The 14,008-nt window shown below is 43.0% G+C and overlaps 2 protein-coding genes across 2 annotated transcripts; both read left to right on the forward strand.

The window, feature by feature from the left end:
- Window positions 1-184: 184 nt before the first annotated feature.
- Window positions 185-962, forward strand: LOC108880482 (probable E3 ubiquitin-protein ligase HERC1). The gene is made up of 3 exons (XM_018672020.2): window positions 185-310; window positions 451-651; window positions 784-962. The coding sequence occupies exons 2-3, from the start codon at window positions 462-464 to the stop codon at window positions 960-962; spliced, it is 369 nt and encodes a 122-aa protein (XP_018527536.1). The 5' UTR covers window positions 185-310; window positions 451-461.
- Window positions 963-1,420: 458 nt separating this feature from the next.
- LOC108880483 (probable E3 ubiquitin-protein ligase HERC1) lies at window positions 1,421-12,638 on the forward strand. The gene is made up of 21 exons (XM_018672021.2): window positions 1,421-1,705; window positions 2,589-2,802; window positions 3,522-3,730; window positions 3,869-3,996; window positions 4,447-4,583; window positions 6,139-6,339; window positions 6,481-6,611; window positions 6,753-6,976; window positions 7,447-7,567; window positions 7,860-8,006; window positions 8,252-8,353; window positions 8,463-8,636; window positions 9,315-9,614; window positions 9,736-9,801; window positions 9,915-10,040; window positions 10,519-10,657; window positions 11,012-11,193; window positions 11,353-11,508; window positions 11,784-11,906; window positions 12,042-12,144; window positions 12,410-12,638. The coding sequence occupies exons 1-21, from the start codon at window positions 1,511-1,513 to the stop codon at window positions 12,589-12,591; spliced, it is 3,360 nt and encodes a 1,119-aa protein (XP_018527537.1). The 5' UTR covers window positions 1,421-1,510; the 3' UTR covers window positions 12,592-12,638.
- Window positions 12,639-14,008: the final 1,370 nt, after the last annotated feature.

Consider the following 14,008-nt stretch of genomic DNA (forward strand, 5'->3'; position numbering starts at 1 on the left):
AACATTAAAATCACAGGTGAGGCGAAGTGAATAACATTGATCATCTTGTTACAATACAATGTTTTGCTGGGAAACCTTGGGTCCAGACATTCATCTGGCGATTACTTTGATACGTACCGCTGAACTCTGTGTGTCATGTTGGTGTTATCAGGCATTCTGTATTATTTCTGTGCTATTTTGTATTAGCTTTAGTACTATCTAATTAAAGGAAGTAAAATTGATAAATTCTCGTGTTATTTTCTGTGGATTGTTTTCAGATATAAGGGACAGGCCCCTGACCTCCTGGGAAAACAGGACAGTGTCTATGAAGGTAACACTTGATGATGATTTGAAATTCATGTGATGTTAATGTTTCTGGCAGTGGACACATCCAATGTTCATGTTGGGGGAACCCAGGAAGTGAAAACAAGTAAATACACCTCCTGTTTTTTCAAACTGTGTGTGCTGCAGAGGACTGGGACATGCTAGATGTCGACGAAGATGAGAAGCTGACAGGGGAAGAAGAGTTTGAGCTTTTGGCTGGCCCGTTGGGTTTGAGTGAGCGCAGGATCGTCCCTGAGGCTGTCCAGTTCCCTGACAGCGACCCACTTGGAGCGTCCGTAGCCATGGTGACGGCTACCAACAGTATGGAGGAGACTCTTCTGCAGATAGGTGAGGAGGAGGAGGTTCATCAAGATTTTTAATGCCTCCAGTATCATGGAGTTTGTGTGTTGCTGAAGTCAATCCATTGGTTCCTTTAGCACATGTAATAGCAATAGACTGAGTGTGTGTGTTTGTGTTTAGGCTGTCAGACCTCAGTGGATAAGAGTTCGTCAGGCAGGGTGACCCTCGGGGAGCAGGCAGCAGCTCTGCAGAACCCACATGACCGAGTGATGGCACTGAGGAGGGTGACGGCTGCAGCCCAGGTGCTGCTGGCCAGGACCATGGTGATGAGAGCCCTGTCCCTGTTGTCTGTCAGGTAGCCTTTCTCACACACTCCCTCTGTGTGTGTGTGTGATACAAACAGCTGAAACAATTCTAGAAATCAGATTTTTGTGGGTTAAAGCTTTACATAAATCAACAGACTTAATGTCATGTAGGATAAAAGAAGACCATTTATTTTATCAGTAACAGATTCCATGAGGGGAAGCATTGGTCCTAACAACACGTTAGATATTGAGCTATTTGTAGGATCTGAAAATGCATGTCTTTGGCACCCCCACCCCTGGTGGTGGAATCAAACAAGTTCAAACTATTCATGGTTTTGAAAGATGAAAGAAGACAACTCTTCATACAGTTAACTAAAACTGACACAATAATGTTGAAACCACAAACAAATAAAATCACAAAATCTTATGTGTGCATATTTATATAAGATTTAACTTGACAGCAGCGTTCTGTCTGGTATGTTATACATGATTTCCCTCCCTCCTCACTCCTTCCTTCCTTCCCACACAGTGGCTCAAGCTGCAGCCTCGCAGCAGGTCTGGAGTCTCTCGGTTTGACGGACATCAGGACTCTGGTCAGACTGATGTGCCTGGCAGCAGCGGGCCGAGCTGGTCTTTCCACTAGTCCTACAGCAGGCTCCGGTCATGCTGAAAGGCCCCGCGGGGCCGCCAAGGCGAGCAAACCCATCTCCTGTCTGGCTTACCTCAGCACAGCAGTGGGCTGCCTGGCCTCCAACAGTCCCAACGCTGCCAAGCTGCTGGTGCAACTCTGCACTCAGGTACACTGACTCATCAGCCCAGGACCTGCATTTATCTTATTCCATATTACAGTTTTATTGAGCTCAATTCTTAGATGACCTCTAATTTGATTTATTGATTTGAGGCTTTGGTTCAGTTTATTGACATTTAATCACAGGTGAGCTGCCTTATCTGTCAGCAGTGATCAGTTATCAAGCTGCATATTATTATTACATATTGTGTAGATGTTCCTGCTTCTTTTCCAGTTTGGTGAAAACATTAATGTAGATCACATTAAATAAATTCACTTCAACACTGCAATACTTTTATATACGGTATGATCAAAGGAGCAACATAGAGGCCAGTAACAAAGTTAACAAAGTGTTCAAACTAAACCTAATACAGGAAATACGCCTGTTCACTTTGATTGTGAGGAATGAGATGAGCAATGTCACGCAGGAATCACAACGCAGTTAGCTTAGCTTAGCATAAAGACTGGAAGCAGGGGGAAACTGCTAGCCTGGCTCAGTCTGAAGTCCAAAAATACTCCTACCAAAACCTGTTGACATGTTGTCTCTTGTTTGTTTAATCCACATGCAAAAAGGAATGCAGAAATAAATATTTGTGGTTATAGGTGGAAGTTACTTGCTGTAACTACATCTGCTGGCTTCAGTCTTTCCATCTCAGTCTTGGAAAGAAAGCAAATAATTTCCCACATTTTTAACTGTCCTTTAAGTGCTGTAAATTTTGTAAATACTACAATTTCATTTTTACTGTATTTACTTTATTATTTTCCCTGTTTTATAGTTACATTTTAATCATGTATCAGTAAGCAGCCTCTCTGTTTTCTGATCTGCTCCCAGTTACCTGCTAATAATTTGCTCTCAAATGTTAAACCTGTGTCTCATTTTCTTCCTTATCCAGAATCTGATTTCGGCAGCTACAGGCATGAACCTGACCACCGTGGACGACCCCATCCAGAGGAAGTTCCTGCCCAGCTTTCTGCGTGGTGTGGCTGAGGAGAACAAGCTCATCACCTCTCCCAACTTTGTGGTCACACAGGCTCTGGTAGCCCTGTTGGCAGATAAAGGGGCCAGACTCAGACCTGCTTATGACAAGACTGATATGGAGAAAAGAGGTTTGTAGACACTGAGGCGCAGGACATACAAATGAACTGGTGTTCCGTGTTGTCCAATCTGTTAGTCACTGTGTCTGAGTATTTCCTTTTCTCATTGATTCATTATATCTCAGAATCATAATATTTCACCTTGGTATTTTTTGTGATAATTAAGTAGATACTGGATACTGCTTGTGAGAGCTGTTATTTTTTGTCACCCTTGTGTATATATAAATATAACTTTAAAAAATAGCTAACATTACAAACTTAAATCATTCAATAATGTGTCAGTGATTTATTTTCAAACTTTGTGCTTGTAATTTACCATCACAGCAGCAAACTGCATGATTGAATTAAAGGGAAAGTGGTTCTGTCTTATATCAACAGATTTAATGTCAAACAGTGTTTTATAATGTATCATTTCCTGGCTCAGATGTTAATCATCTCATAATAATTAGCGTGTAATTCATGTAGTAATGGCAGAATTCATCATTAATGTCTGTTGAGCATTAAGCATCACATGCAGACGTGGCTCATGCTTGTGTCAGCCTTGCACTGCTTCCCTCTTTTCACTTGGGTCACCTTTTGGTTATTCTGTGCTTCATGTGTTTTCATGTTTGTCTTTTTCATTTGTATTTCTTCTTTCACTCACTGGGCTACCTTGTCACCTTGTGTTCCATGTCGAGCAGGTCTAATTGCGCATTTGTATGCCCATCCTTCCCATAATCCCTCCGCTGTAGGCCCTCTGGAACTAGCCAACGCGCTGGCAGCGTGCTGCCTGTCCTCAAGGCTTTCCTCACAGCACCGTCAGTGGGCTGCACAGCAGCTGGTGCGCACACTGGCCGCCCATGACCGCGACAACAACCAGAGTCGCCCGCAGACCTTTGCCGACATGGCGGGGGACCTGCGAAAGTGCTCCTTCATCAAGCTAGAGGCTCACCAGAGCAGGGTTAGCAGTTTTTGTTTGTCTTCTTTAGAACCCTAAATTTTCATGAAACCTAAAAAATCTAACCAATAATAGTGACAGTTTGTGTGGTGCCTGCCCTTTTATTTGATATTAAATGAAGTCTGTCTCTGTTCAACTCAGGTCATCACATGTGGTTGGTGCAGTAAGAAAGGCCTGTTGGCCACCAGTGGCAATGATGGGACAGTCAGGGTTTGGAATGTAACCAAGAGCCAGTACACCCTCCAGCAGACCTGCATCTTCAATAAAGAGTAAGGCTTTCTGAAACATCACAGAAACCTCTTTTACTGAAAAACCAGTGTCAACAACTTTATCAGTTAATGACAAGCTTGCAGTGGAGGCATTATTTTGATGATATTTTTCTGCGGCTATAGTGCATCTCATTTTTCTGTCTGATACATGCCTTATGACTGTAAAAGATACCAATAATCAATATTTTTGTAAAAACAATGGTTCAAATGTATGTGAAAGAAGTTGCTCATGAGGTTAAGGGACCGTCAGTAAATGATCAGCTCTGATAAACCTGCTGTACAGTCCACTACCTGCCCAGCACCAAACAGCAGATGGACACAGTTAGTGAAGAAGAAAGTGGAGAGTCTAGCGGCTACAGAGCCTGATAGTTTTGGTTGAGATAAAAACAGCGTTAAAAGGAGCATCCATCTTTGTCTCATCTGTGTTTACTCTGTGTTTTTTCTCATCAGTGATGGTTCTTCAGAGGAGGGTATGTCAGGTTTGGGATCTCCCAGTGATCCTTGCTTGTCTCCTCTGGCCTGGAGTGTCACTGGAAAGTATCTGGCCTCTGCCATGGAGAAAATGGTCAACATCTGGCAAGTTAATGGTAATTACTTTGTTTTTCAAGCTTCTCAGGAGTTTTCATTCTGTTTTTATTTTATTATACAAAGGATGATAGATAAGTTTGTGGCCTAAGGTAGAAGGAAGGAAATTAAACTGGTTTGAATTTAATCATTTTTGTGGTATTTCTGTTCCGGGTAATTGAAAATTGCAAGTCAGCACTGTCTGACAAAATGGATAACATCGGCCTTCGTGCAGTCATCCACTAACTCTGTCTTAAGGGCCTTCCACCCAAAGAGGTCCACAAGATAGATAGATAGATAGATAGATAGATTATCATTGCACTGGGAAATAATACAATGAAACTTTAACATTAATTGAAAATAGTTGTCTTGAAACACACTAAAAAACATATTATAAAAAGCTGTCACAATAGCAATCATTTCAGTCAGTATTCAGCTCCCCTTATTGGCCTGAAGCTTCAAGAGACTGTCCACTGCCCGAGGGAAGAAACTGTTTTTCAGTCTTTTTGTGCGTGCTCGAACAGTCCTCAGTCTGCCTGAGGGAAGGGTGAACAACGCTGAATGTCCAGAATGGGTGGAGTCTCTTAGGATGCTCCTGATATGTCTCTGGAGGCAGGTCAAGTGGATGTCCTCTAACTTGGGAAGATGTGATCCGATGATCCACTGTACTGTTTTAATTACTCTGTAGCAGTGCAGCTGGAATACCACACTGTACAGCAGTATGTTAAGGTGGTCTCAGTGATGCAGCAGTAAAAGTTCATCAGCAGCCTTTTGGGCAGTGTGCTGCGTCCTCAGGAGAAAGAGTCTTTGTTGGGCCTTTGTTATGAGTTGTGAGATATTCAGGCTCCAGGTGAGATCCTCTGAGATGTGGACCCCCAGAAATTTCTCCACCTCTTCACTGTTGATGCTCAGTCCTCTCTTTCCAGAAGTCATTGACCATTTCCTTTGTTTTTTCATTTTCACTATTACATAATTGTTCTTGCACCAGACTGACATTGTCTGGATCTCTTCCCTGTAGTGCTGGGTTTTCTAAAATTGGCTCCTTCTACCTCAGGTCATGAACTTCTCATACAGTGTGTAAATGATGAGCAGCATTTGAGTTGTTTTGAAAAAATGTTTTAGAATATATTATATGGCTCAGCTTGTATTACTGGTGTGTGAGGTCCACAGAATATGAATGAGAGGGCATTAAGATTTTATAGCTCTCATTAAAAATAAATATTCCTGTGGACTGGATGAGGTCCAATCATCGTTTCCTGCCTCCCACCACACACCCTGCAGCATGTGCCATCTGTCCTTGGCCACTTTCTCTCGCCTCAAGGATGAAAGTCTATAATCATGTTCGTATTAGCTTTCATGAGCATGTTTTTTTTTGTGCCACTGAAATGTGACAGTGTCTTTATTACACAAGTAAATGTATCCACTGTATGCACTTTTTCTGTGGGCATTGTTGTGTAATTAGTTCAAGCCAAAATCCAAGATTTTGCCTCTCATAAACTGCTCACAATGGATACAGTGAAAACATATATTCAGAACATACAGTGTAATAAACTGAGAGCTCCTTTCTGCTCCTCTAAGGTGGTAAGGGCCTTTTGGACGTACAGCCTCACTGGGTGTCAGCCCTGGCCTGGCCTGAAGAGGAAGCAGAGTCCTTATGGTGCGGGGAACCCAAGGACATGCTGCTGGTGGGACGGATGGACGGATCCCTGGGCCTCATTGAGGTGCTGGACACTGCCACTATGCACCGCACCGAGTTGGAGCACTGCTACAGGAAAGATGGTATGTTTCTTTCGAGGGATTATTCTCTGTGTTGATGTGTGTTTTTGTGAATGGCAGAACTCCTGCCAGGTTGACAGTGGTTTACAAGTCTTAGATAGTTATTCCATGTCAGTACTTAACTGAAGTTTTATCCTGACTCAGTGGCAGTGATGCACATTGCCTGGTACAGCGAAGACAAGCCTTTTGCTGTAGGCTATGCAGATGGCAAGCTGCTGATTGGATCCAAAGAGCCCTTAGAGAAGGGAGCCATCGTGGTTATCGATGCACACAAGGTAAACTAGAGCTACAAAAAGAATCACTTGTGATCTGTATCTCTCAGTGTTTACTGTCCTTTATAAAGAAGATGGATTATACGTAGATTTATAGCCAAAATTCCTTTCCTTTCATCCTGTAATCTGTTGTTGTTTTCCCAGGAGTCGATCACCAGTATGAAGTGGAGTCCTACTGGTCAGATCTTGCTCACCTGTGCCAAAGAGGAGACGGTGAAGCTGTGGGCGAGCCATGACTCTCACTCTGACTCAGGCTCTGGTTCTGGCTGGTGCTGCCTGCAGAGTCTTAGACACCCTTCCATGGTCAACGGTGTGGCCTGGTGCAGCCTGCCTGGTCGTGGACCTAAGCCCCTCAGCATGTTAGCCATGTAAGTTGTTCTGTAATTTGAGGCCATTTCTTTTTTTAATCTGATGCTTTATGGGGCACTCCTCACCACATGTTTTCTCAAATTTAAGTCATGTGGAGTTCATCCATATTTTTGGTACAGTTGAGGGTAATTGGCATGTGTTCATGGTAATAACTGTTTTATCATCTTTTCCACACACCAAATAGCTCCTGCTAAAGGCTTTTAGCTATTGTTACGTTAAGAACACAAGGCTCCTCCTCAGTCTGTAAGTCTGTACAAATATAATCCTTTAACAGGAGCTGTTTGGTGTGTGGATGTATTTTCCAGTTATTGCTAGATATTTTTTGATCTAGCACCCATCCTACTTGATATTGGGATGTGTGTGTCTTTTTGACATTTTTATGAAACATTCTCTCTTGTTTGTAATTGAACAACCATAGAGGATTTTTCTTGTGGTTTGGTCGACTTTCATGTGTCGCTGTGTTTTTCAGATGCTGTCAGAATGGCCTGGTCTCTGTCTGGACTGTTCCCCAGGACATCTCCAACTTCCCAGAATCTTGTTCATCTGACTCAGAGGGGTGGTGGGAGAATGAAGCAAAGCCTAAATTCATGGTACTTTTTATTCATTTCATAAATAATAGTGAATGAAACTGAACTGACAAAGTAAGATATATTTAGCTTGTTATGCCTCCGCGCTGATAATACCCATGGCTAGAGGCATTTTGTTATCAGGTTGTCCGTCCACCTGTCTGCTGCACAAATTTATCTGCTTATTCTTTCTATATCTGTGTGGCATCATAGGAGGCATGCCAGAAGTACATTTTTTTTATTGAATCACAAAATGTATTTTGATAAAGATGGTGCTTTCTTCCACTGACACACTGTCACCGTGGTTGTTTTGCAGTCTGTCCGGTGGTCAGAAGATGGAGCAACGTGTGTGTTCCAGCTGAAGGGCCACATCACCCCAGTCAGAACACTGGCCTTCAGCCCTGATGGTCTGGCCCTGGCATCTGGAGGAGTGGGAGGCCTCATGAACATCTGGTCCCTGCGGGTACGAAATACACACAAACAGAAGGAGCTGAAAACACCCACACAGGATACATGTAAATACCGCAGGTGCAAGTTACATAGATGCACAGATGTACTGTGTGAAACACATGATGTGAAATATGAAGAGGTGAAAAGAACAAATGATTCATCACATACTCATCCTACCAGCAATTATACATCACACCACAGTTTACAGTGACACTGAATACCTTTGCACTGGAGTCATTATGTGTCCACGTTCAACAGGATGGGTCAGTGCTCCAGACGGTCGTAGCTGGTTCAGGGGCGATCCAGAACATTGTCTGGATCCCAGATGTGGGTGTCGCTGTCTGTTCCAACAGGTCAAAGGTAAAACTTCTCCCCTGATTCATATTTTTCCATGATTCACTTAAATAATTTTATTTATTCTCTGGTCTGATTCATTTATGTGTGTGTGTTCGTATGGCTTTGTTTCCAGGATGTGCTGGTTGTCAACTGCTCCAAAGAATTCATGGCATCCAACCATGTGCTGGCCACTTGCCGCACGGCTCTGAAGAAACAGGGTGTAGTCGGCCTCAACATGGCACCCTGCATGAGAGCCTTCTTGGAGAGATTGCCTGTCATGCTGCAGGAGCAGTACGCCTACGAGAAGGTACGAGAACGTTTTAATATGCTTTCCACAGTAATGTGCAGACGGGTAACAAAGTAAAGGAAAAACCAACATAAAGTGTCTCAGTAAGGTGTAGGACCACCACGAGCCGCCAGAACAGCTTCAGTTCTCCCTGACATTGACTCTCCAAGTCTCTGAACTCTATTGGAGGGAAGGAGCACCATTTGTCTAAAAGATATTCTCTGTTATTGCCACTGCTGCGCTATTGTAAAGTCGCAAAATACGCAGTTGAGCTGAGAAGGAGAGAGTGAAAGAAGAGAAAATGAGAGAAAATGGTAGAATGAACTAGCCAACTTTAAATTAGGTTTGTATTTATATTTTGTATTTTCTACCAGGACAAAGTTTAATCAGCTGTGTCTGTCTCTACTGGCTCTCTGTGTGCCTGTCAGTCTCCTGTCATTCCCCCTCAGTGTGTCAGTATTTGAAAAATCCCCACAGGCAGCAGTATGGCTGATGTAAAGTTACTGCAAAGAAGACAAGAGAATGTAGTGCGTTCAGCCCTAAAAGATGGTTTAACAAACTGGTTCATTACTTCACATAATCAAATACAACTCCAAGAATTCACCACAGATCATTAGTATTCATCAGTGTTAGAACGTCTAAGAGTGATTTTTCTTTCAAATTCCATGTTGATAGTTGTCTTTTCTTCTCAACCTCTAGCCCCACGTTGTGTGTGGGGAACAACTCGTCCACAGTCCCTACATGCAGTGCCTTGCCTCCCTGGCAGTGGGTCTCCACCTGGACCAGCTCCTGTGTCGCCCCCCTGTGCCGCCTCACCTCCGACACTGCCCACCAGAGTCTGGCACCGCCATCTGGAGCACCAGCGAGTGGGCGTGGTTGGACTGCTTCTCTACAACTGTCAAGGCGGCGGAGGCCCTTGCTCGAGGTGCCACCTTCCCTGAGTCCTTCTCTGTTCCTGATCTGGAGCCTGTGCCCAAAGATGAAATGGCTCTGCTCATGGTGAGGGAGGCTGCTGGTGTTTGTGCAGCTGCACCTGCAACTGTTGGAACTGTAATTTACAATGTTGTAAACACCTACTGCATGTAGTACGTAATAACACCTCTGCACCCTGTTTTTCCAGGACAACAGTAAATGGGCGTCTGGTTTGGATGAACAGATCATGTCCTGGGCCACATCAAGACCAGAGGTAATTAGATTGATATCTAGGTTACCTGTAATAAATAGCTTATCTGTGGAAGTGATAGCTGCTACTGTTACTCATTTATTTGACGTGTGTGTTCATGTGTTGGGTGTTTACAGGACTGGCACCTTGGAGGGAAGTGCGATGTGTATCTGTGGGGTGCAGGGCGACATGGCCAGTTAGCAGAGGCTGGCAGAAACATCCTGGTGCCGACCACTGCTCCATCTTTCTCTCAGGCACAACAGGTATGCAGACTGTCGTCTTTTTGTTCATTGGATTCACAAAAGAAACAGCATGATGAACAGGATTCCCACAGAGACAAACCTTTTTATTAAAGAGTGAGATCCTTTTACCAAGCAGAACATGGGAGTTTCTGGAATACCACTGCCTCGATGTTGCTGTTGTTGTCGATGTTTCTGGTTAAATAAAAAGATGCTAAGACAAAAGATGTTGTTGAGTTGCATCATGCAAAATAAAGGATTCTGTGTTTTTGCAGCTTGAACCAAGCTAGAGTCAATGTAAGGATATCTATGACTCTGCTACTCTGATTTTGACCTTGTTTTTTAATTTGCCACTTGTAAATACCCCAATTTTGAATTATTGAGATAGAATTTTCTCTAGTTACACCGACACTACAGCGGGCTGTTTACCAACTAAAATCCAGTTGTATTCCTCTTTATTTGCTCACTTATTTATTTGCCACCATCTCTCCTCCTCCTGCAGGTGGTGTGTGGTCAGAACTGCACCTTTGTGATCCAGCCTAACGGGACAGTGTTGGCCTGTGGAGAGGGCAGTTACGGCCGACTGGGACAAGGCAACTCCGACGACCTGCACGTGCTTACTGTGATCTCAGCTCTTCAAGGTGACACATTTGGTCTTACAGTACATAGTATTAGATGATGTGTATCACTGAAATGGATGAAAAAACTTGAATTAATTTGTTATTTTTTAATTGGGTAGATCCCCATAATTTATTTCTTCAATATGTCAGAAAATAGTCTTGGTCTAGGTCACGTGGATTTATTGAGTACTGATAAAAATGGGATAAGCTGATGTGCTACATCTGGTTTTCTGTCTCTCTTTGACCAGTGTGACAACTAAACAAATAAAATTGTATTCTATGTGGTACTAAATGAGTCTTCTATTTAATTTGGTGAGCTCTTGAGAAACTCTAACTATCCTGACGGTCGTGTCTTATTGTCCCTCTGCTCCACAGGTTTTGTGGTGACTCAGCTGGTGACTTCGTGCGGCAGTGACGGTCACTCTATGGCTCTGACGGAGAGCGGCGAGGTGTTCAGCTGGGGAGACGGGGACTACGGTAAGCTGGGCCACGGGAACAGTGACCGCCAGCGCCGACCCAGACAGATTGAAGCTCTACAAGGAGAGGAGGTGGTGCAGGTCAGTCTGTCTCTAATACAGAGTATTTCAGAAATGATTTTATTCCGTCATTCTGATAAAAGTGAAGATCACCGTTCAAAGGGACCTAGATGTAAAATAGATTTTGATACATGTTTGCTTAGGTGTTATCATACTGTATGTTTACTTTTTCTTTACCAGATGTCCTGTGGATTCAAACATTCAGCAGTGGTAACAGCTGATGGGAAGCTTTTCACCTTTGGTAATGGTGATTATGGCAGACTGGGGCTGGGAAACACCTCAAACAAGAAGCTGCCAGAGAAAGTCACCGCTCTGGAGGGTTACCAAGTCGGACAGGTGGGCCAGAAAAATACATTAAAAAAGAATAATACATTAATTTAACAATTGAAATTAATTAATATAATTAAGTACTTCTTGGCCAGACCTGTGTTGGCTGTGAAAATAGACACTGAAGATACGTGAATATATAGAAAAAAGACAGGACTGTACAAAGACACACTCATCTTTCTTGTTCATGTTTTTAACAACTTGAATATTTTAAAGGTTTAGAAAACAGAGATGTTTAATAACCACATAGAGCTGATGTATGCTGACATCTGCTCCATCCTCAGGTGGCTTGTGGTCTGAACCACACTTTGGTTGTCTCTGCTGATGGAATGATGGTTTGGGCTTTTGGTGATGGAGACTACGGAAAACTGGGACTTGGAAATTCTACAGCCAAGTCCTCCCCTCAGGTACACACTGTGATACCTGCTGCTTCACCTGCACAGTAAAACCTCAAGTCAATGATGTTCATCCATGAAACTTATTCTACAGGATCTGGTTTTTCAGTGAATGTAACGTAGGTTTATTCTGAAATAATTCTCTAGAAAGTGGATGTGCTCTGTGGGATCGCCATCAAAAAAGTGGCGTGTGGAACACAGTTCTCTGTGGCTTTAACCAAAGATGGCAAAGTTTTCACCTTTGGCCAAGGTACGCTCTGTTTATTTTATTTATACAGTAAATGGATTGTTTTTTTGTTTTTTTTTGAAGTTTTGAACAGAAACAAGATATTTGATAACATCGTTTTATGATGTGTCATAGACAAAATGATCAATAATGAGAGTAATTGTCAGTTGTAGCCCTGATAATGATAAATAATGTATTCTGTGACATTTAAGTTTTTCATTTTCATATGAACAAATTCTATGAAACTGGAGGTTGTCATTCAAACATTTTTTTTCTTTCTCTGTTACAGACCGGCTAATTGGCTTGCCAGAGGGCCGAGCCAGGAACCACAACCGGCCTCAGCAGGTGCCAGCTCTGTCAGGGATCCACATCCAGGATATTGCAGTTGGAGCCGAGCACAGCCTGGTGCTCTCCTCCACAGGAGACGTTTACACCTGGGGCAGCAACTCGGAGGGACAGGTAACCTGCTGACACACTCAGTGAATCCCTGCTGAGAGGCTGACGCTCTTTGTTCAGTAATGCTGCAGAACAGGGGGCAGCAAAAGCCAAGTGTCAATAATAATTAAAGCTGCGAGCAGCGTTGAACGGGCCCTCGCACCCGGCGCCCGTCGGGGGAGCGGCGACCGCGGGACCCCGGCAACCGCGGGGTCAACGCAGGTCGCAGGGCACACGCTGGCGTAACAGTTCACACTTCCGAGATGTAAAAATTTAAAATAAAAGCTTTTATGCTAATTATTTTCTGTGATAATATTTTTCAGAGCTCATCATCTGTGACAGCTCTTGGCTCCCCCGACTGTAACCTCTCTGTGGTAGCTTCTCACAGACTCAATCAACTCCTCTTCCCCTCCCCCCTCAAACACAAACACAAACACAAACACACACACACACACAGATACCCCCTCCCAAAAGGAGATAAAACTCAGTTTTAACTTGAGTTTACAAGCTTTGAGCTTTGAGCAAAAGCATTTTTTTGCAAGTTCTGTTATTGGGTGCATATATAAATCATTTATGCTTAAACAAGGCTTATAATGAAGTTATTTGAACAGTGAATATCTCATCTGCCTAAAGTCAGGGCGAAGCCACTAACCAGCTGTAGGGATGGGTATCATTAGGATTTTATCTTTATCCATACAGACCCCTATCAGTCCAGCTCAGACTGTTACTGGTTTAAGAGAGTGAAGTTTATAGCAATTTGCAAAATTTGGAGATTAGTGACAAACTAACCAGTTAGACTACATACAGACAAGCTTTCATTTTAGCTGTTAGTAACAGTTTGCCATGAGCTTAACCAGCGTGCTGTGCTTCGTGTTAAACATGTCATGAGACTGTGGACAACGTTTGAGCCAGCTTTGACATCTGCAGATATGAGTTTCTGAAGAGGGGCCTGCTGAGGTTAGATGTGCTGAATAATATCCATTTTCATATCAGAAAAAACACTGCATTAAACATTGTCTTAGCTCACTGAGCTGAGGTCAACAGGTAATATAACCAACCTGTGAGGTGGCTCACCCCCGTAAGATAAACACATAAATGATCCCTGATAGAACCGATAATTAAAGGCACATCAGTGACAGGGAATGCTATTAAAACTAAACTATAAACTGGTGACATTAACTGCAAAAGAAGATTTTTATTGATACATGTCAGGTAGAATTTAGTTTTCAATAAGGAAAATGCTGTAAGAAACCTGAATTTGTTGCAACAAATTTAAAATAAAAGCTTTTATGCTAATTATTTTCTGTGATAATATTTTTCAGAACTCATCATCTGTGACAGCTCATGGCTCTCTTGACTGTAACCTCCCTGTGGCAGCTTCTCACAGACTCAATCAACTCCTCTTCCCCTCCCCCCTCAAACACACACACACAGACACACACACACAGAGACC

This window comes from Lates calcarifer, unplaced genomic scaffold (genome assembly GCF_001640805.2).
Source record: "Lates calcarifer isolate ASB-BC8 unplaced genomic scaffold, TLL_Latcal_v3 _unitig_944_quiver_1853, whole genome shotgun sequence".
In the NCBI taxonomy this organism is placed as follows: domain Eukaryota; kingdom Metazoa; phylum Chordata; class Actinopteri; family Centropomidae; genus Lates; species Lates calcarifer.